This window comes from Apteryx rowi, unplaced genomic scaffold (assembly GCF_003343035.1).
Source record: "Apteryx rowi isolate R43461 unplaced genomic scaffold, aptRow1 scaffold_253, whole genome shotgun sequence".
Lineage (NCBI taxonomy): Eukaryota > Metazoa > Chordata > Aves > Apterygiformes > Apterygidae > Apteryx > Apteryx rowi.
Genome location: NW_020448897.1, coordinates 31,761 through 53,961, shown reverse-complemented (window position 1 = coordinate 53,961; position 22,201 = coordinate 31,761). Strand labels below are relative to the sequence as shown.

General features: G+C 36.5%; 1 protein-coding gene across 1 annotated transcript; it reads right to left on the bottom strand.

Annotated features, from left to right (window-relative positions):
- Nucleotides 1–469: 469 nt before the first annotated feature.
- On the bottom strand, nt 470–22,134 carry ENO4 (enolase 4). Its single transcript, XM_026067075.1, has 14 exons — nt 21,988–22,134; nt 19,638–19,766; nt 18,198–18,388; nt 16,464–16,597; nt 14,224–14,393; nt 13,858–13,989; nt 12,327–12,392; nt 11,542–11,604; nt 8,899–9,066; nt 7,000–7,125; nt 4,490–4,685; nt 3,432–3,499; nt 2,749–2,866; nt 470–642 (listed from the first exon to the last, which is right to left on the bottom strand). The coding sequence occupies exons 1-14, from the start codon at nt 22,132–22,134 to the stop codon at nt 470–472; spliced, it is 1,881 nt and encodes a 626-aa protein (XP_025922860.1).
- Between the last annotated feature and the right edge of the window lie 67 nt (nt 22,135–22,201).

Here is a 22,201-nt window from a genome sequence, read left to right as displayed (position 1 = left end):
GCTTTGTGCCCTACATTTGGGGTTTGCACGGATGCCCTTGTGGAGATAGCCAGATCCGAGAGCAGCACTGAGGCTGTGGGGGGGATGGAGCAACATAACAGTCAAGGCCTTTGTTTTTTGTAAAATGTTTTTTTACTGTTTGCCAATAGCTTGTTCTTTGTATGGAGAGAGATTTTTACTTTCTCAAAACAAACATTTAGTTTTGGAATTAACACAGAGGTATTTGTTTTTTTCAATTTGTAAATACAGCATAGAATTTTGTGGTATTTTCAAACGATAACCACTACTCGATTAACTTGGTTTCAGCTGAAAATAATACTCTCCTGGGAAAAGAGAAGCTAATATGTGAATGCTTTTTAAAATTTCTAACGAAAGTGCTTGTAAATAAATAGACTAAGTAATAGTCAATATATAAACTCCTTACTAAAAACTATTTGTTATCAATTTACCCAAAAGTTAATTGAACAACCTAAGTCAATGGGCTGTCCTGTGCAAGCTGGGCAGTCAGGTTCTGAACCTGCAGGACTGGCTGAGAGGGCTGTGGAGGCAATGAATCCTGCTCTGGGGGAGGGGGTTCATCAGAAAGTTGTTCTGGCTGTGGTTCTTCAGCAAAATCGATAAATTCAAAGCTTGCTTCAAATCCTGAAATAGAAGAGAAAAAAGAAGCATGTTCTTATGCTTGTTGAAATTGTTTTGCTTTTTTTTGAATTTTCTCTGATGCACTCAGATTAAAAAAAAAAATTCCAATGATACTTAACGAGAGTCTCCAAAAGTCTGGACCTTAGAGACAAAAGGGCAGTTTCGGCACTTTGATTGCAGGATTAGAACGTGGTGCACAGCAGCCTGAGCTGGCATATTTATGGCATTCCCTTTTTTCATAATCATGTCACCTTGCTGCTCACTCCCCTTGGCTCTGGCCATCCTCCCTTTTTTAAACATCTATCTCCTGCACTGGTGCTCTTGCAACAGTTCCCATCAGCTGCCTGGGCCTTGTTCCTTTTCTGTCCCAGCCTCTAACAACCTTATATAAGCCCAAGTTCAGATGTTGCTCCCACAGCTAACACTGCCTCTCTTCTCGCTGCTATTTGTCCCAGATCTGTGATCCTCTGCTCTTCCCTAACCTCACCAATTCCTTCTGGAATGCGCCTGTGCCACATACACAGTGCCGGCCCCACTTACTTCTTGGTAAAGGGATGGCCAGTCTGTGATTTAGTTTGCAAGTGGTTCATGTCTGCCTTCCGGCTGTACCTGGGGGCTGAAATGCAGCATCAGCAACGGGGCTACTCTTACACAAAGACTCTGTGCAATCTGAATTCCTAACTGCGACAGCGGGCAGGGCAGCAGGGAGAGCTGAGGTCAACATAGTTACAGTGGGCCCAGCTGCATGCCCAGTTCAGTCGATCCTGGTGGGACTCCTGACAGGTCAATGTCACCTCCTGTCTATGAACCATTTACAGAGTCCACCACCTTTCAGCTCTCCAGCGTATTTCATATCTTGCAGCCCAGCCAAATGAAGAGTTTGGTATGCAGCTCAGACACCCTATCTCTGTATTTGCCTGCTGTTGATTTAGTTTTTGGAGTTTATTCCTGCCAAAGTAGTAACAGCTTCAGGAATTGTGCAATTTCATTTTGTGAGCTATAGTGTTAAACATTTGTTGAACTTGAGCTCTTTTATTTAGACTGTATCCATTTGAATAGGTTATATATTAATATTGCTGAGGCAGTTAAAGCTTATAACTATTTATAATTATCTGTCTTATTTTTGGAAAGCATAGTCTGTGACATTATGTTCTTAGTACAAAGGATTTCTGTTTATGTTTCTACTGGTTACAATGATAATATACATGCAAGAGGGAGACTTCCATAATTTAGAAAATTATTTAATAAAAAATATTTTTGAATAAAAATTTTGTCTTATAGTGCCTGCATGCCAAGTGTTGCTATCCTATGTATCAAACATGGAAAATGACTATAAACAAGGGGGTAAATGACTTGATTCACCTTAATTTTTCCTTTTCTTAGTTGTAATAAACTTGTGCAAACTCTTTCCTTCCTTTCTTTCTGCCCCCCCCCCCGCCCCCCCATCCCCCTTGGCTGCCTCCCCTCAAAAATGGATGCCATTATTCTCTCTTGATTGATACCTGAGCAAATGAGAAGTGGCTCTAATGAACTGCTAAGTATTTAACAGAGTAGAAAATGATGTAAAAAGAAGATTCAGATCCTGAAATGCAGAAAGATGCATACAAGTGGCTAAGGAACTTTGGTTCTTCTTAGGTTTTATTTAGTGCTTACCCGTGCAATTGTAGCTTCCCCAACACATTTTGTTAGAAATGTAACAAGAGGGTTGTAGACTGAAGTTTTGTTAGCAATATATGTTTAGGAGCTTGAAGGGGTTGGGGTTTTTGCCCTAAAATTACTTTTTATCAGTTATTCGGTGTTATATGTATGGGTTTTGTTTTGTTTCTTTTGCACTATGGGCTTCAAGGCTCCAACCAATTAATTCTGGAAAAAAGCTTAATGTAGGCTACTCCTCAAGAAGGGGTCTATTTTAGCATTCAGTAAACAGATAATCCATTAGGACAACAATATACATTGTGGCAAGTGCTATCCTAGGTTTTTTTTCTCAGCGCTTATTTATAGTCTTTTGATTCTGCTTCCCTCCTGTGGTGCAGTTTCAATCATTCTCCCTACAATCTTTGTTCTTGTATTCATTGCAAGCTGAAAACAAAGTAAGAAAGAAGCTCATACGTAGCGTTCTATTCTTGGCCAGTTCTTCTTCTATAGCAAGAAGGCGGTTGTATTTGGTCACCCTTTCTCCGCGGCAGAGACCTCCCAACTTGATAAATTTGGCACCCAGTCCAACAGCCTTAAAACAAGAAAGTGCGTATTTTAAAACTGTACAGTTTGGGAAGTGAAGTCATTCTTAATTATTTAACATAGTATCCTACTTCTAACTTAACAATCTCATTATCTTTCTACAGATAAAACACTCCTTTAAATAGAAATAAAACCTGTTAATGAATGAAAGAGTTGTTGCATGCAAACAATAATTTTCACTGGCCTATGAAATGATATTTGCTAATTTTATTTTAATGCAAACAGATTAAATATATATCAGCATTCAGAATTTTTATATGAAATATCATTACTATTCAGAAATGTTTTAAGTAATTCATATTTTTATAAACTAATGCAACAAAATAGATCATATACACTTTTGAATATACTCCCTGCTTTGGCACATTTCCTGTATCTTCTCTTTAAACCCAAAGATTAACTCTCTGTGGGGGGAAAAAACAACTCTCTAGAAAAAGCCCATTTTGTGAAAGGTTGTTTCTTTCTCACGCAGAAACAGCCTTTCTCCTAAAAACCAGTTCATGATAAAAGCAGTGTTTTGGCAATTCTGCAATTGAACAGCTTTCAATACTTACCAGATCCACAAGGCTATCATCAGAAGATTCTCCATCTGGACTTCCTAATATGGTAATATGTCTTTGACCTATATATAATGGGAGTGTATAACCTTCATTAGTATATATTTTTATACATTTGACATAGAAATTGTTTGAACTTTTTTTTTTCTATTTGGACTATATAGGGTTAAATACAAACAGGAGTAAAACCAATAAAACCTATCTCATAAAAAAACCTGTATTAGTTTGCTACAATATTAGCATTAACAGTATGCTTTCTTTTCTTTTCAGCATGGATAAGGCTATATCTAACATCCATCCTAATTCTTAGCTCTAGTCAATCCTTCTGGTAATGTATTCTATGGGCTAGAATGCAGTTCTGTGTATTTCAAATGTGCTCCTTAGTGTAGCAATGATTTTTTATCAGTATGAAAACCGGTTCCCCATCATGATTGAATAAAATTTTAAGTTGCTATTTACTTACTTTGATATAGTGATTCTGGGCTTTTTGAGGAATAAGGAAGGAACCTAGATACATTAAATTTGTCCATCTATTCCTTGGGTATAAAAATGAATAAAGAAAAATTTGATACAAAGAAAAATCTCACATATGAACCTGCACAAATACTGATTACTGTAACCCCAAAGGCTTAACAATATATAGTCAATAATCTATCTAAACTGCAATTTTAAACATTTTGGATTTGTTTGGATTTTTTAATTATTGCCTAGTATTAGTCAAAATTCAGATTTCTCAGTTATATTACGTCTGTTTTATTTTGTTTGATTTAATTCTGATATCTAAATGTATGATGTTTGACTGTAGCATCAAAGGGCACCCACATTCAAAACATCCACAGTGTATTAGTTTGCTATAGTTGAAGCCCTGAATCCTGTTTTAAAATCCTAAACAGAGATTTGATAACCCAATCAGGAATTTTAGTTTCTTCTGACAAGCACTTTCTAAATTAGAAGTGGCTATAATTAAATAAAAAGGTGCAACATTTACATGTATGGCAATGCTCTTTATTGACTGGTAAGGTTTAAAACCCAGCCTTTCTTTCCCCCATACTCACCATGTGAAAGTCCAGTAAGTTCTATGAGATCTGATACCTTGGTTTGATTAATATATTTTAGGACAATGCCGCTGCATTTTGGTAGGTTCGTGTCTTGATCAGTTATAAGTTTGGAAATACTTGTGGCTGCATCTTCAGCAATCAGGTAACATTTGGAACCCAGAGCACAACATATGTTATTCCACTGCTGTCTGTCCTGCATAAACAGTCACATATATAATAGGAGTTTCAAAAAATAAACCCAATCCCTAATTCAGAAGGTTAAAAATTAAAAAAAGTAAAGCTAATTTGATTTCATCCTAAAGGTACCCTTCATATACATGTTATATTTTAAATGTGTCTACCTAATAAAAATCCGTCCAGCATTTTGCTTGGATTTTAAGATTTTGCCAGAAAACATAAATTATAATCTGGAATTAATCAAAGCTAGTTGCACACAGGTATAATTTTAGATATTTCAAATTAAATTAACTGTAGGATTCTGTTATTTTGATTTCATTCCTGAGATTTATTTTAAAAAATATTTTAATGGAATATAAAATAATTTTCTATTGTTGGATTCAGAGGACTCATTCATGTGTTAATATTTTAAGTATCATAATATTTATTTAAATATGAAATAATGAAACAGGAGGCAGCCATAAACTCAGTGACACATATCAAGACAGCAAGATCAGAGTTGTAAGACTGATCCATACGAAACAGCAAATAACCAAGCTCTCTTTACATAGAAGCTCCATTTATTTAGGATCTTTGTTTCTTGATTTTAGTGCAATATTCATATGCTATTGAGATTTAATGATAAGTAAATAATCTGAAATAAGAAATTTACAATGTAATTTGCTTTGCACATGTCCATAGAATGCAAAGTTCTCATATTAAAAACACATACATTTTCTTGTTAATTATTCTGCAGATAATAATTCTTGGTCTACAGATCGCACAGAATTTTGTGCCCATTCTACTGCCATCTGTATGAGGGTCCATTCCTACAAGGCTTTCAAGCATGCATTTAAGTGAAAATGAAGTCACTGACACCTGGGCAAATGCTTAAAGTTAGGTACTAAAGTGGGCCACTGTTTGGCAATGAACTGTTGAACTGGTACCAGAGCTCATTCTCAAGTATCTAATTATCTGTGGCAAAGACGTGGCACAGGTAAGCGGGTAGATTGGGGGGGGGAGCGGGAGTGGGGGAGGCGTTTCCTTTAACAGTATTCTATTTCAAGATGTCCTTCCCTGTCTGTTATAATTCTGCATATTTTTTTTGTATTCAAATACGTTTCTTCATAAGAATTCACAAGGAAGTTTGTAGCCCTGGCAGGAGTGAGGAATAATCCAGTGTTTTGGAATGTGGGTAATTCAGACAGTCAGTTGGAAACAGTGAGGGAAAGCCAGGCTAACTATGGAGCGAGAAACAGGCAGCACTGAGACTTGAACAGTGAGCTTTAAGTTCCAGTTAAGAACCAAATGAGATGGATTCTGCAGTGCATCCTTTTCAGAATTATTGATTCAGGCAGATTCACAAAGACAACATCACCTTGTTTTCCCTGTCATTCATGTTCTTCATATTTTGTTCACAAACATGAAAACAAAAAGCATATATTTGTTTTAAAGAAAATAATGAGGTTTAATGTACAGTTCTATGGCCAGAACCAGTTTTTGTTAAGTTGTGCAACTGTAGAGTATAGGTCTATAGTTGTAGCTTCTGCTACAATTAAGTTTTTGTCTTTTTTTATAATACATAAAAACTTAATCATATAGATAAATGCTAATATTTAAGGTTATGTAATCAGTTTCTTTCATCCATTTATACCCTGATAACATAATAGTATTCTATTTTATTGTTGTAATCCATTGGCCATGCTCAATTAACTCAGGAAACTTTGATCACATTGGTAAATACATGCTGTCTTCCTGCCCCTTTAAAAATTCTGTTGAGCAGTGCTACCAGTTATAGGTTTGTTCTGGCTTTGGGTTTAAATCTCAGTCATACAGAATTGCATTTATTTATTTTATTTTGAGTGGTTCTAAGACATGTACAGTGACATCCAAGTCTTTAGTTTCTTCTACAAAATATATTATCATTTATATATCAATTTAATTTTATAATTTAAATTTTATAATGTAATTTGAATTATTTCTTGTTTACATAAGAAGGAAAACGTGATTAAAATGACAATGATTTACAAGTGGAATCAGACAAAAGTGCATTTTCTAGTAATTCGTCAAAATATTTGTACCTACTATCCATGACAGGATTATTTTCTATCAAGAATTATGTCAAATGTACTTGCAAGTTTATTTAGATTTATTGTTAATTACAGATATGTAAATGAACTATAACATACATTTGTATACTGATATTTCTGTGCCCCTGGGCCCTGAAAACAGATGACAACGCTGGATATTTTATATGTGTCGTAAAAATGTGAAAAGTTCAGTGATGTTCCACTTATGGTACTTATCAATTTGGGAGGCCTGCACTGCAGTAAGGTCTCACATAAACTTACCTCTTTTCTTAAGGGATCTACTAATGCAATAATAGAAGGAAATTTATTAATCAGTTCCACATACATATCAACCATTTCATCAGGACTTTTGAATGTTCCAGTGAGTATTTCATATTTTCCTTTAAGCTAGAAAGTAAAGTAAAAAGCGTAAAAGATAAGAATGGTAATGCTTTAACAAACAGTTACTAATGTAAGTGTACGCAACTTGTGACACTGCTGACTCCACTAAGGCAGCGGATTGTGTGTTCTTCAGTAAGTACCCCTTCGTCTGCTTTATTCTGTGTCCAAGTGGACAGTACTTTGTTACAGAAATCCCTGCCTAATGCAACAGTGGGTTCCAATCGGCTCATGCCAAACTCTCTGACAGGTACCATTCCCCAAAAAAGGGAGAAAATCTATTTCAGCATTTCCTAGGCAACACTGCCAGTCTTCACAGTTTTATCATAAAGTTAGCAATATTTGACATTTTGATTAAATCATGCATGAAAAATCTCACTCTCACTTCAAAAAAAGGTAATTTTAGTTCTCATCTTCATTAAAAAATACTAGTATTTGAAAGGAGTACACACTCAATGCGCAAAAATAAGAAGACAGCCTTTCCTTGCCCTTTTCCCCTTTGGAAAAAAAAACTCATTTAAAACTAATCTCATTATTTTGGGAACCATAAATTGTCATATACACAGATTATTACAGGCAGACTGTCAAATTTTGCCAGAACAGGTGTTGCTTTAATCACTTTAACAGTTCAGTAATAAAAAGTTACAAAATTACTGATAATTCTTTGGTTAAGATTTTGCTCATTCTGGTATAGAATAGAGATATCACACTGTTTTTGCAAAAGATCAGGTATTAGTAATAGGTTTGTCACTATAGTAAACCCAAACATACAGAATCTCATGAAATACTAAATCAAACAGAATAGCAAGGCTTTTTTTTCCTTCTACTTAACGAGAATCCAAACTGAACTTGGAAAAAGGGGCAAAAACTTTTAAGACTTCAGCTTGAGATAAATAAGCTTTGTCAAATCAAAATCTTGAAAAATAAGAATTAAAAATGAATGTTGATATATAATTAGATGAATGTTAGAGGCTACATACACCTACCATAGTAAAAATATACAGACAGGTGAGGGTATTTTAAAGAAAACAACAGGTGCAGTGTAATAAAATGGTGAAATAAGCAACTAGTGGTGTGATGGAATTATAAAAGTATACTTGTGTAAATAGTTCCTTGTTCTTCAATTTTGAAAGCAAGGTGGATAGAAGATAATTATTTTATTTACACCCTGTGGTAGAATGAAAAAAGACTATTTGCCACTTAATACATTAATTCAAAACTGTCTTAGGGCTTATGTGAGATGAAGCTGGTTATGTACTGCGCATCCGCCCAATAAGTTTGCTACATTTGACACAGATTGATCAGAAAAATCTTAATAAATCAATAAACAGAGAAAAGAAGTAAACCTGGCTGGTGCAGGCAGGCTTACACCATTTCAGTTATAGAAGTCAAATTGTGAAAATACCAGATTCCTGTAGGCAGACCACAAGCCGTAACGGGGGGCTGCCTTGGCTCGGTGAGCCCCGTCCTGCACGAGGTGCGCCAGAGGCTGCTGCTCTGGTACTCCAGCGCTCTCAGCACTCCCGCTGTATCAGGCCACTCGAAGAAGGTCTGCATGGCTTGTCCCCTTGCACTCACTATTCAGTACTATTTCTGCTAGACCCCTAGGACAGACTCGAGCGTATTTTATAAATGCATAGACATTCCTTTTGTTTTGCTTGATTTCTACCTTGGAAAATGCAGTTGGAGGCTTATAGGTGAGTACAATGCAAGAATGAATACTGTTAAAAACTAATTACATTCCTTTTAAAATCAACAAAACAGATATTGAAAATAACTTACGTAATCTATCAATTCATGAGCAGCACAGTTTATTGCCAAATACATGTCTGTTCCTAGCTCCAGACCTATATTATTGCAAGCTGTTTGCATTAGGAGTAGAGGTTGTTCTAGATTATCACATCCTGTTATTAGGCAGCCTAAGTGTGATATTCTTTTTATGGCTGGTGGCTGAAAGTAAAACAGAAACAATTGCTTTATTAATATTTTTATATATATAATAAGTACAATCCCAGTCATTTTAGTCTTACTTCAGTCATCAACATATGTATCTGTTCTCAGAAATGACATTAGCAACTTAAAGGATAATTCTTTATGAATGAGGGCTTATCAAGTACTATCAGCTAGAAAGCTGCTAGTCCTTGGAAATGTGGCTAGTCATATAGTTCTCACACTTGTATGTCGAGTATGGGTTTACAAAAGCATTTTAAAGGCTCTTTTAACATTCACTGAGTTGTAATGGATGCTGTGTAAAAGTTTCTGTTGCTGTTGACCCCCCCCCCTTTACCACAAAAACATATTCTCCACTTTTAAACTGCTTTTACTCATTTATCCTTGATTACAAGTTTGACTGTGCCTCTTTGGAGAGTTCAGGAAACACTAGAATATTTCAAGTCTTCTGGAGGGAACAAATTTTGTAGAGGGGAAGTATCTCTAGCACAGCTGTATCCTTTTTGAGAGTTGGCTGCCTCCAGAACAGTATTCCTGCGCACTAGCCACAAGCAGATTTGCACTGAGCAAATGTCTCACATCTTCTGTTTCCAGTCATTTTGTAGGTTTTTAAACACTGAATTTAACTTTTAAATCTGTGGATTTTGGATTACAAAAAATGACACTAAGTTGCCATGAAATGAGCAGGATATAGTCCTGGGTTTGACTGGAGAAATTAGTTGGAAGGCATCAGTGTTGAGAAGAATTAGGGAACTAACGACAATGGACAGGGCAGATCTAGCTACAGAGAATGCTGGAATGTTCCTTCACATACAAAATTTTAAAAGAAAACATAGGTCAGATTGATATGGGAGAGAGCATTTTGTAGCAATCTGAAAGAAGGGAGGGACAATCTATTTGACCTGTATTTTCCAGAGTATTAAACTGCTGCAATAGACAATAAGAAATGCTGCAGTCTGCTTGCATTTATTGTAAGATAGAGCTTAAGTTTGCATTTTCATGTGATTTCTTCCCATGTGGTGTGCCTTGTTATAGTGTATTAAAAGCACTGTATATCTTTATAAAAACATTTTTTTATGTCTAGTCTTGACTGCTATTACCTAAATAAGTGCCTCCTAGCATTAAATGTTTAAACAAGCAAACAAAACACAAGTGATCAAACAAACCAACAAAACAAAGAAAAAACTAAGAAGATATGTTTATGATTCAATTATCTTAAAATGTGCTTTAAAAAAAATAAAAATACATAAGCATTTCATATATGATAGGGCTTTATATACTGCACAATAAATGCCAGACACATAATTTATTCAATCACTTCCAGCCCAAAATGAGTCTGATCGAAATTAAGTTTTCACTATTGTAAAGGAAAGCCCAGGAAACGTGAGCAGACAACCCTTCCTTCTAAAGATCTGCTATGCTGAAAAAAATAACTGTGACTTTTACTTGCTCTAATGATTTCTTTCACTGCTGCATTGTCATTTTTCCTTTATCTTCTCAAAAAAACCCAGTTTAAACTAACATGGCACTTTTATCAGTATAAAATTCAGTCCCACCAATACCTCCTTTAGTTTTCTCCAACTGAAATAAATGGGAGTATTTCAGAGAATCTAATGCATGGCTTCTTTGTGCTCATCTTAAGGAATTATTTTAACTTGCTACTGCAGTCCATATTGTGATAAGAATACAGAAATTAGCCACCAGAAAATACAGAATTAACCTCATAGAAAAATGGTGGCTAGCTGACTGATGAAGACTGTTATCTAAGCAGCAAAACCATAGGAAAACTTTTGCTCGTCTTCTCTTCTGTGTACCCCACAACAGTAACAATTCTTACCTGATAATATTGTAATAGTCTCAGAATGGAGAGCAAAATCAGCATGGCATTTCTATCCCACCCTTTTGAAAATTCAGCTGCAAACTACAGGTTTTGAAGTGAAAAAGGCAAAGATTATTTGAATTATATAAAATAATGTTCTGTGCACTATTGTGAGTGCTGCCCTTTTAACTAATGGTTTGTATCTGCCATTGTCTGTTACTTCAGACAGGAACTGGGAATTTAACGCAGCATGATTAAGAGGGGAATTGTGCTTCCAGAGTTCGGACACAGCACGGAATGACAGGTCTTACAGGTCATAGTTTTACGGCCTACATGATCAAAGGTGCATGTTCTCTGCTGGTGCTGCAGGCTTGCAAAATGCTCAATTGGATGACCTATCAAGATTTCTGTATAAAAAAAATTACAAGATTCCAGAAGAATTTCCCCTTTCTGTTATTATTCCACGGGAAAGGAAGGTATAGCCAGAAGAATCCGAATTATTATATAAAATATGGGCATGTGGAGTATTTAAAAGTCTTGCCTTGACCTTTCCAAAATGGTAATGTAGATTAACGTTTCATATCTTAAGAATGTTTTGGTTCCCTGCTGTTGTTAACAACACGCTGAAGGCTTGAAATGAAAATCTCTTTTCTTACCAGAACTTTCTTCCCTGTATTACGTGCACCGCCTTTCTTCCTGTCTGCTAGTTGAGGACTGGGCTGTTGGGAGTGAAGGGAGAAAGAAACAATGAACCAGTTCCGTGAAAAATCCAAGAATAACACAGAGACTTCAATTAAAAAAAAAAGTTGATAGAATTTTGGTCTAATGAGATTGCAAATATTTAAGTTAGGAAACAGTATTTAAGATAAAACAGAAACTATCAGCAACTATCCAGTTTTATTTTGTGGTAGTAACTCATTTCAAATGTATATTTCTGTGTGGGCATCACTTGAACCATCACTTGTTTTTCAGAACATTCCCACCTTGCCTATTAACAGAACATGGTCTCTCAAAAATGGTGATCTAGACACTGGACTTGAAGAATGGCAACAACGTCACTTTGCAAAAAGCATATACACATATTGAGCTTGATACAGTACTGCACTAACAATGTCTTCAACAATACATCTTGTGTGTACGAGACTTAGCAGGACCAAAACCATATACTGTATGTTCACTGTGATACCGTTCTTTCTTAGTGTACTTTTTCTGGTATAAATAATGAAATAGAAAGTCTTCTCATGCTTAGAAAAAAGTTTTATTCTATCTTCATTAATTTAATAGCACTAAATGGCCAATATTTTACTCATCTGTTAGAGAAACACTTCTTCTATAGTGTGCCATAAGACTAAACCTGGTAACATGCTAAATTTCCCATGTTCAAGCTCACACAGGCAACAGCAGTAGTAAGGCCAAATGAAGACACATATTTTTGTCTTACCCCTTTGCATGCAGGTTCCAATAGCCTCATCATTTCTCTCTGAATATCCAGAACTCTTTCTATACTCTGCAAGTTAAACAATAATAATCTTCAAAACAAAGATAAATCAATTTTATTCTAGCAATATAAATTAGAAGGGAGAAGATGCTTCTTCTAAATGCAGACCCTAATATAAAGTCTTTTATTTTTTTTAACTATAACAGAATTCCTTAACACAAGCCCCCACCCCCAAAATACAGTCAAATGTCCAATGATAAAGGGTTAGTAGCAGTGGAATGAACAGGAATGTTTGGTTATGCTGCTAGATAGGAAGATAAGAAGAAAGGTCTGTTTTCCCCCCAGCAGAACCCTTCCCACATCTAACAAGTAGGCAATGTCCTGGTCTGCCTAATATCTGAGAAGTAGGAAGATGGTAATCACCATCAACAATTGTGGCTCTGTCTAAGACTTCCACCTGGAAACTCTCACAGAAATGAATGTATTTACCTCTACAATATATTCAGGAAACAGAGAAAAAATGCTGTCTTTATTTTAAACATAGGGGAATGGAAGAACACTCCAATTAAGTGATCTATTTAATTAAGTAATCCATTGCTTTTAACAGAAGACTGTTTTTCCTTTTCAGAGGAGTAAGGAAAAGTTTAATGCTAACTTAATAAATCACACTTCTTTACATTTTCTTAAACTGTGCCAGTATAGGAATACTGAAGGGGTAGAAGTCAGTCACAGTTGGCAACATATCAGCAGAGGAGGAATGGCTAGCTTGCTGTTCCTTACTGCAGCAAACAGCTTGCCACTCTCCCGTGAGCACTAGCAGGCATTATTTCTTTGGGAGCTACAGAGCTGGTAACCTTATTAAGAGCTCTTGGTGACATTTCTAGAAGTTAAAGAGAATCAAGCTCAGCTACTTGTTCAGGTCACCAGCATACGAAGTAGAAATTACAGCCTTAGTGTAGACTTCTGTGCAGATACTTGCTTTAATGCAAAACGTGGTTAAACAAAAAGGAATTGTTGATCCAGTCTGTCTCATCCACCCTTGAATACATTTTGTTCTGCTGTGTATTACCTTCTATCTTGACAATTTCATTTTTAAAACAATCTGTTCCCAAAGATTTTATGCTTCGTTGTGGATTTTTTTGACAGGTATGAGAATTTTATTGTTTTTTATGCTCTATGAATCAGATGATGAAACTATTTATAATATATTAATGTAAAATCACATTTTAAACAGAATTAAAATCTGTTACTGTTGTATTACAGAATTCCTCTATGCCATCTTCATTGCCTTGAATTTTTTGCTGTATACTAACACATACATTTTTAACTTGAAATCTGCATGTATCTTCATTTAAAATGTCATCTATTTACCTCTATAATATTCCATGACTCATAATTCTGCACTAATATTTGTTATGCAAATAAACAGAAATGAAAAAACAACATTTCTAAGGATTGTGTTAAAAAGATCTATATACTTATGTATATAAACAGTCTATAGAACATATTTATAAAAATCAAAATGAAACAGTACCTGTTTGAGTGATAACTGAACTGGTGGTATGAGCATAATTTCCTTCATTAATTTCAGTTTTCCAGGTGAAAATTTCCCACAGTTCAAAAGACTAACCATTGGCAGTGGCACAGTCATTTCCTTAGGTGAATCCTGTAATTGAGAGTACTATGTGAAAATAAAAATGTTAAAAATCTTAACCATTTCTTGTATATTTTCATTACAGCACAGGGCTAGTTCAAAGCCTGCTATAGTCAATAGACTTAAAGGTATATTTTATGAGGTATATTTAACATCAATTTCCACTAAGGACTGTTGATTACAGAATTCTAGAGTACTTGTGATAATTGGGAGAAACAAACAGAATGACAAAATAGTCGCATATACCTGATCATGTTTCAGCAGTGCAATATGTACGTACAATGGGATACGGCTAATAGTGGCACCAGCCTTAGCTATAGCAAGTGATGTTCCCCCAATGGCTAAGCTGCCACAGAGCACTGATTCAACGGGTTCTGCAGGTGGGATTGTTCTCTCTGCACCTGACACCTTCTTCCCTACGAGATGGAGAGCAGTGGCTAAATATTTTCTTGGTTTAAAATATGTGCATTTATGTATCACAGTTGTAGGAGTAAACACAATACTGCCATTGCTGCACTGTACTCACTGTATTACAAAAGAATTCATTTTTTAAAACTATCTTGTCAATTTTTTTATACATGAAATCACAAGTAGGCAAAGTATTTTTTCTCACTCTGATTTTAAATGTGTTTGAAATCCATTTCTTTAAGAGATCTTTCAGCCACTGATATCTATATTATTTTATTTATCTGTATTTATATACAGTATTGCCATCTCATCCTTCAGGTTCCTTTCATAACCATGTTTTCAGTATTCTTTATTGCACTCCTTCTGCACAAACAACTTGGAACATTACATTATAAGCTGACTGGGAGTACACATACTTGATTTCATCTCTTAATAGCGAGAAAAAAATGTCCTATTAGGGTCAAATTTTTAAACAAGTTTAAGAAGACAGGTTTTTTTAAATATTCCATACACAGAGTCATGTTAAATTTTTCAAAAAACTTATTTCCCTTTCAGATACAGTAGAGTAAGTTTTGTCAACATGTTTCAAACCTGGCAGCTCTCACTGTCATGCTTATTAAGTACAGTTCTTACATGAACTGTATAGAAATCACCTATAAGAAGTTAGGATAAGTGGTATGATTCTCAAAAATCATATACATTGGGTATTTTTTTAAATAAATCTGACCAACCACGTTGATTCCTAACAGGAGCTTCATACAAACTTTCATTTGCTGTAGAGGTTTTCAACAATAAATACTGCAGGATATAACTACAACATTATAAGATAAAATATGCCTAAGAGGACTTTAACTGGATATGCAGATTAGTTTATACATCAATTCCCACACTATATACAGATTCTAAACTGCTTACATCCAGAGGATAGTCACAGGCATAGTGCATTAGCAACCAAGAACTGAGCAACCCTGATTAACTGCACTGTTTTCCAGAGATTCTTTCCACTGCACTAGTTTTTAACCTGCCTAAATTACAACATAGATGCTACCTTTGAAAGTACCTGCTAATGGAGGTCACCATCTGCTACTGCTCCACTGTAACGACAAGTAGCTATAATCATTGATTCCTAATAGTCAAATATTGTTTCTAACAATATTATTGTCAATGGCACAATCAGATAGAAAGAAATTACAGGTAAAATATGTATCAGCAGAAGCTTGACTACAAGTATAATATATGGCATAATGATATCTGTATGGACTTCACAGCTCCAGATGTTATATTTCAGGTGAAAGGTAAATTTACTGTGCACGCATCTAATATGTTCATTGCGAGGTTCTACTGATATTACATGATAACTGAAACTATGCTGATAAAATAATCATTTGCCACAATTTTCTGCTCTTATAAGAACTGAAAACAGGAAGATTTTTCTTCTGAGGATAATGCATACAGGTAGCATATGATGCTTTTTACCCTTGCCTTTTTGGCTATATATACTTATCCTATTTCTCTGCTATCACACCATGGTAGTACTGCTTGCCTACTTCTTTATCACTCTGTACTGCCTTCCCCATCTCATTCCCTTCCTTCTTTTCTACTTTCACTTTTCATCTTTATTTCCTCCCTTTCTCACTCTGTTAGTGAGAAACTTCCCTTCCTTCCTTCCTCTTCCCATTCTTTTAAATTTCTATCTTCATGCCATTTCCATTGTCCTTTTCAGTTCTATGATTCCCTTTTCTTTCCTTATCATTTTCATTTCTATTCTTCATTTGCATCCTCCTCCATTCTTATTCCTCATCCTGAAGAGTAATAACCTCCTTTCTAAGCCAACTGTAAAACAAAAGGCAGAAACTCTGTTCAACTAACGCATGTGAATGATGAGAAAACTTTGTATTTTCCCTCTCAGTTCTGTAGTAGAAACTGCTGTGATCAGAAAGATGATTTAGGACAGACAAACCAAACCCTCTGAAGAAGTGATACCACTCTTTAGTGCTCAGGGGATACTTCAGAAAGTATATTAACACCTTTATCAATATTTACATTGCAAAAAAAATTATAAGAAAATCAACTAAAACCTATTGTTGCTGCTTTTTTCCCCCCAGATAATGCAGTTGCTGATGGAACACACGAAGGAAGGGAAAGAGTGGCTTCTTCTTCATCTTCCTTTTGAATTTCTTTTTTTTCTTCTGCTTTTTTTGTAAAGTATTCACTGAGGGAAAAGGCATAATGATTAGTGGCTCAAAATATTTTTAGGCAAAGGAAAAGCAGACATAGGATACTAACTAAAGAACATGCTGGGAGGTGGATTAAGGGCATCTATTTGAGCTTCTACCATGCACGCACTGTGTGAAGCTGGAGGAGTCAATTAATCACTTTGTCTTATTGTAGCCATCTGTAACACTGGGCAAACAAAATGTACCACAAGCAAGTATTATAAACCTTAACATACTTTTCAAATCACACAGAGTTGAAAGCGAGCTCCATGCAGACACATGGGTAGTAAAGGATACTATTGTAACTTCACGGCATGTAAGAACTTGGCCTAGGTTGCTAATAAAATAGGTTAGTTGCACACTGTTTACCTAAGAGGCTGCAATCTCAGAGGTGGCTGAATTCAACCACCAATGGAAACTATATACATGGGTCAGAATCACCCAATTCAAACAAATAGAGTATGTAAAGCAAATAATGCATTAAAATCTTCTTGAGACTTCAGCTGGAAGAATTTCTTTCAAGTTGTGTCCTATTCCCTTGAGCAAGGTTTCCCCCGAAGACAATCCACCTGGACCGCAATTTTAGTCTGTCTGCTACAGCCTGTGTTAAGTGTGGCAACTGTTCCTGTCAGGGAGGTAGCTGATAGAAACCCTTCAAACTACACAAAAGGATAGGCCACACCACGGCTTCCAGGATGGGGAGAGACATAATGCTGCCAGGTAGTTCCTCTAATGCTGTAGTAAAAACACATTCGGATATGTTTGTGATGCTTTTACCTTTTTTTTCCTTATAAACAACAGATACATTTCTTTGTAATGGAAAAATATATCCATTTTTTCTACTGTGGCATTCTCTTGAGAACAAATGTTTATATGAAAAAATATACAAATGTTTATTAGAGAAATTATGTTTCCAAGGAAGTGTACAACATCAGCTAAAAGAGATTAATTATCCCAAGTAAGTATCCTTTTGGAGTGGTCTACACAGAAGGATGATGCTACCAGAACCTGAAAACTATATATATGTATGTATCTGTATCTGTACACACACACACACATACAGCATAAATATGCTCTGTGTGTATATATATATATATACAGATACATATATATGTTTTGTGTGGATTTAGCTTGATGCAGAATACGCATACACACAGGCCTTTCATACCACTTGTTTTCTCCAGTGCAATGAACAGAAAAGTGGAGTAGCTGTCTGAGAAAGGCCCCCACTGATTTAAATTGGTACTGAATGACTTTCTTAATCAGGGGCCTCTGGCTCATGAACATGTGTCCATGCATTTTTTTCTTAGAGAGCTCTATTTTCTATCCCACAAAGTTCTAATTTCCATGAGTTTTTGTACAAAGTGGCATGATTTTCATATTATCTAATTATAAATTAAAGCAGTACGAAATAGGATAGTGCAATGTATCTGAGATGGACATCACATCCTAAAGGCACATAGAGAATAACATTAGAAATCATATGGAATATTGAATACATTTTTCATTTTCAATATAAATATGTAGTGTATATTTCAAATGCAGTAATTTGTTTTGCAGTAGCATAAAGCAATAGAAAAAATATGCAAGCCTTACCCTAGTATCTTATCAACTTTACACTGGTCAGTGGGCTTCAAGTCTCTTAGCATTGTGTTCAGTGAGTCATTCACCCATTCCACAGCAGTGTTAACAGAGTCATTCCTTTCTTTCTCATCATCCTCAGTTGCTTCAGATAAAGCATTTTCAAGTATTTGAGAATGAGAAGAGATTACAGTGGAACAAATCCTCTGCAAAATAGTGTAAAAAGGCTTAAAACACTCTTTCATTTCTAACTTGGAAAGAATAAGAAATACATGTCCTTACCTATTCTACAAGTACCTATCTCCAAATCCAGTTTGCTCCACTTACTTAATTATCTTTTTCATCCAGCATCTCTTTTTTTTTTTTTTATATACTTTGGTAAACACAGACTTTATCCAAGTTTCTCAAACTAAATGATAACAATTTAGGCATAAATCTCCCGACAGATCTGTTTATCACATATATTTTGTTTTCAGAACAGAATGGAGTTAATTTTAAGGACTATAGTGTCATTATGACATCTTTTATTGCAGCTGTTGGCAGCCTGTTGTACCATGCTTTACCACCATTTATATTTAGTGCCATCATTCACACTCTCTTACATTTTGTCTTAATTACTGAGGTAATTTAAACATGTATTTCCATATGGATGAACAATACTTATAAAACTCACTTAATAGAGAAGTCATTACAGATATCATAAAGCTGGCTGCATTGATAATATTAACTTTACATACTATGAATACCTTTGAAAATATATTTAATTTCTTTAAATTGTCTCCTTTTTAGTATCAAAAATGTAGTGATTCATAGTTTAACTGAGAGAAAGTGTAAATAACTACTCCACAGTCTTAGGAGCTGCAAAGAGAATAATCTTGGATATTTCAGATTGGCAGAGGGAAAAATGCAGCATCAGTTTTGCATTGCAGGTGCTTACATAGGTATGTTTGACTTAACTATCAGCCACATCAACCTATTTGCTCAATATTGTTAAAAGTTCCTTCAGCTATACTATTTTGACACTGTACTATATTTTTCTTAAATAGTGCTGTAGCAATAAAAATATAAGGACTTGAGAATAAAAAGAAAGAAAAATGTACAGGAAAATGAACTTACAGGGTTAGGTACACGGTACAAGAAAAAGCACCAAGATATATTGTAAGACAAACGACAGCTTAACATGCAAAGATGCACTGTTGTATGTGGCTCACAAAGCACAGAGAGGTGTTGTTTAATTCATGGAGAATTAATTTTGTATAGTTGCTGTCATCATCTAACTTTTCATGGTATTTTTCTTCTAAGTTGCAAGGACCATTTACTCAACTGTTAAGCCACATGGAGTCATATCCTTTCATTAAAGATAGAAACTAAAATGTTCATTAGGATGGGAGTAGGAGTAACTCTCCCTGATAGTCTCTTATTAAAATAATTAAGACAGAAAGATGTAGCTCATACCTTCTCATAATTTTTATTTATACAGTATATTTCCACTTCTAATGTTGGTCGACCAACTCCATCAAGGACTTTTCTTCCAACTAATTTGCATATTACTGGAGCTTTTGAAAATTTAGAAAAGTAGTTAGCCTTAAATAAGAGAGAGAACTTCATTAGAAGCCAAATTCTGTGTAAACAGGTTCTTATTCCGTTAAAGAAATTAAATTTAAATTAAATCCACCACTGAGTAAATCCATTTACAAGTCCCAGTATTCAACATACGTTTGTTACATTTCACTTTTATTTCTATAACATCTCCTTAGGAACCATTCCAGATGGGACAGATCCACCTCAAATCAAAGGCTGTACAGCCACATCAGGTTATACGAATATGTATTTTATTTGGCAAAGTTACTGATGGGGATCAAAACCTCCTTAACCCTCCTAGAAAATATCCAAAGTTTAGATTTACACTGAAATCAAAAAGAATAATGTATTTTGAGAATATATTTCTTGCCTATAGAAAGTACTTAACGTCATATATCTAACAATGTTTCAAGTTTGCTTGGTCAAATTACTATGTAGTAGTGGCTCATGTGTCTCAAACAGGCCCTGATTAGGTGGCTGAATGTTAACAGTCCAAATAGCTAGAAGACTTAATCTGCAAGGAAGGGAAGTTTGTTAGTTCCTCTATCACAGTGGTAACCACTCCTTTTGAAGTCTCCTCCCTTACACAGCATGCTTGATGTAAGAGTATTTATCATGGTGATCAAACTCTCCTAACTGGAAGAAGTGGTTTTTGGTTGGACAGAACTGAGCTAACAAGCCAGGCATAGTTTTAAGTTGCTGTGGGCATGCTGCACCTAAGAACAGGATACAAGGCAACTGATGCAGCTAGCAGACAGTGCTCTGCAGTAAATCTGAAATTTTAGGTTGGCAGGCTTTGAGCCTTGTGAGAAAGGTAGAAATCTAGTATTCTGGCAAGCAGAGTTCTCTTACTTCTTTTTCCATTGTGGTATTTCATGGGCCTGAGGAACTGGTACCATCTGACTAGGAGAATATGTTTTTGGCTCTGTCATTACCTATGGGACACTGATGTTGCTTTATATATTACGATTAAATTAAGTTGACACCTGAGGCTTACTGCATACTTTCTTTCTTGTTTCATTCTTCAGTCTGGTATCAAAAACAGTCACCAAAGCATGACTTATCATATGGAGAAACTGCAAAACATATATAACTATGTGGAGGAGGAAAACATGTAACCATCAAATACTGTAAATCAGTTTCAATTATCCTACAAACATTTGAACAGTAGTATATTGTTTCATTGGGGATGGGGAGTAGCAAAGCAAGAGCAGATGTTACTAGTTCTAGTCCCACTGGCAATGGCAAAACACTTGGGAGACAGGAAACAGTATGAAAACTATGGTCAACCTTGTAATGTTTTATTTCCACAGACACTTTCACATCAAAGGACATAGTATAAATTATTTTTTCTAGAGTTGCACACTATTTGTATTGTTGGCAATTCCAGCTTCATTAGATAAAATTGGTTTGATTCTTGCCCCTTCACTGAAGCCAGTTTTTCAAGAACAGCAGCAGTTTTAATTTTGCCCAGTCTCCTTTTATCGCCACCAGCCTGAGCCATCAGTGTGTTGAGCAGATTAGGGATGCCCATCTACCAAATCCCAAGGCAAAATACTTTCCATTTTTGTAAACATAACCAACCAGCATAGAACAAAAAGCTCTGCTGCAGTGCTAATGGATTTGGACCAGTGTCAGAGTGCCATTGGTCCCAAGAGATAAGAAACGTTAAGCCATCATAAAGCTTGCTTGACTCAGTGGAAAATTATTTTTTTAAGTCTAACTGTAGTCAAGCGACAAGCTCCTCTCATGAAACTTCTGGTTTACTGAACCCTCAGTGCGCACACAGGGGACGCGCAGGAAATGCACCCATCTCCTTGTCGGAGGCGGGAGCCACGGCCCGCACCCACGCGAGGCGGGCGGTGCACCAGCTGCTCCCGGCAGGGCCCCAACGGCCGGCAGCTAGCAACGGACAGCCGCCGCCGGGGCGTGCAGAGCAGCTCGGGGCAACGGCCCCTCAAGCTAAGCTAGCACCAGTGCTAACCACGCCTTGCCACACCGAGGCAGGGTCAGGAAAGCCGCCTGAGCAGCGAGGAGGCCGAGGAGAGCCCGCACCCCACCTGAGGGCAGGGGCAGCAGGGGCGCCCGAGGCCCCCCCGCCGCCCCTCTCACGCGAGGCACGGCGCGGCTGCCACGCGGGGACGCGCCAGGCGGCTGGCGCCTGCGCACTAGTCGCCCGCCGCGCCCACAGGGGCGCTTGCGTAGTGCCCCTCCCCAGCGGTACCAAGTCCCCGTAGAGGTCTGCGGGGCGTAGGAGGAAGAGGGTGTTGAGGGCTTCTTCCAGTCGCTGGGGGACTTCACGGCTTCGGTAGTACTCCGCCGCCTCCCGCCCCAGCCTCTGGAGCTGCCGCCTCTCGCTGTCGGGCTCCATCGTGGGCCTGGGCCGGCTGCTAGGAGACGGCGTCCGCCTCGCGCTCTCGCGAGACCTGTTACCCCTC

What these genes read in the sequence shown, in the direction of transcription:
- ENO4 (XM_026067075.1), bottom strand. Translation starts at nt 22,134, where the DNA reads ATGGAGCCCGACAGCGAGAGGCGGCAGCTCCAGAGGCTGGGGCGGGAG. An exon ending in GAAAAAAGCAGCAACAATAG is followed by an intron (nt 14,394 to 16,463) that starts GTTTTAGTTGAT and finishes TCCATCTCGTAG; the next exon opens with GGAAGAAGGTGTCAGGTGCA. An exon ending in ATGATAGCCTTGTGGATCTG is followed by an intron (nt 2,867 to 3,431) that starts GTAAGTATTGAA and finishes TCTTGTTTTAAG; the next exon opens with GCTGTTGGACTGGGTGCCAA.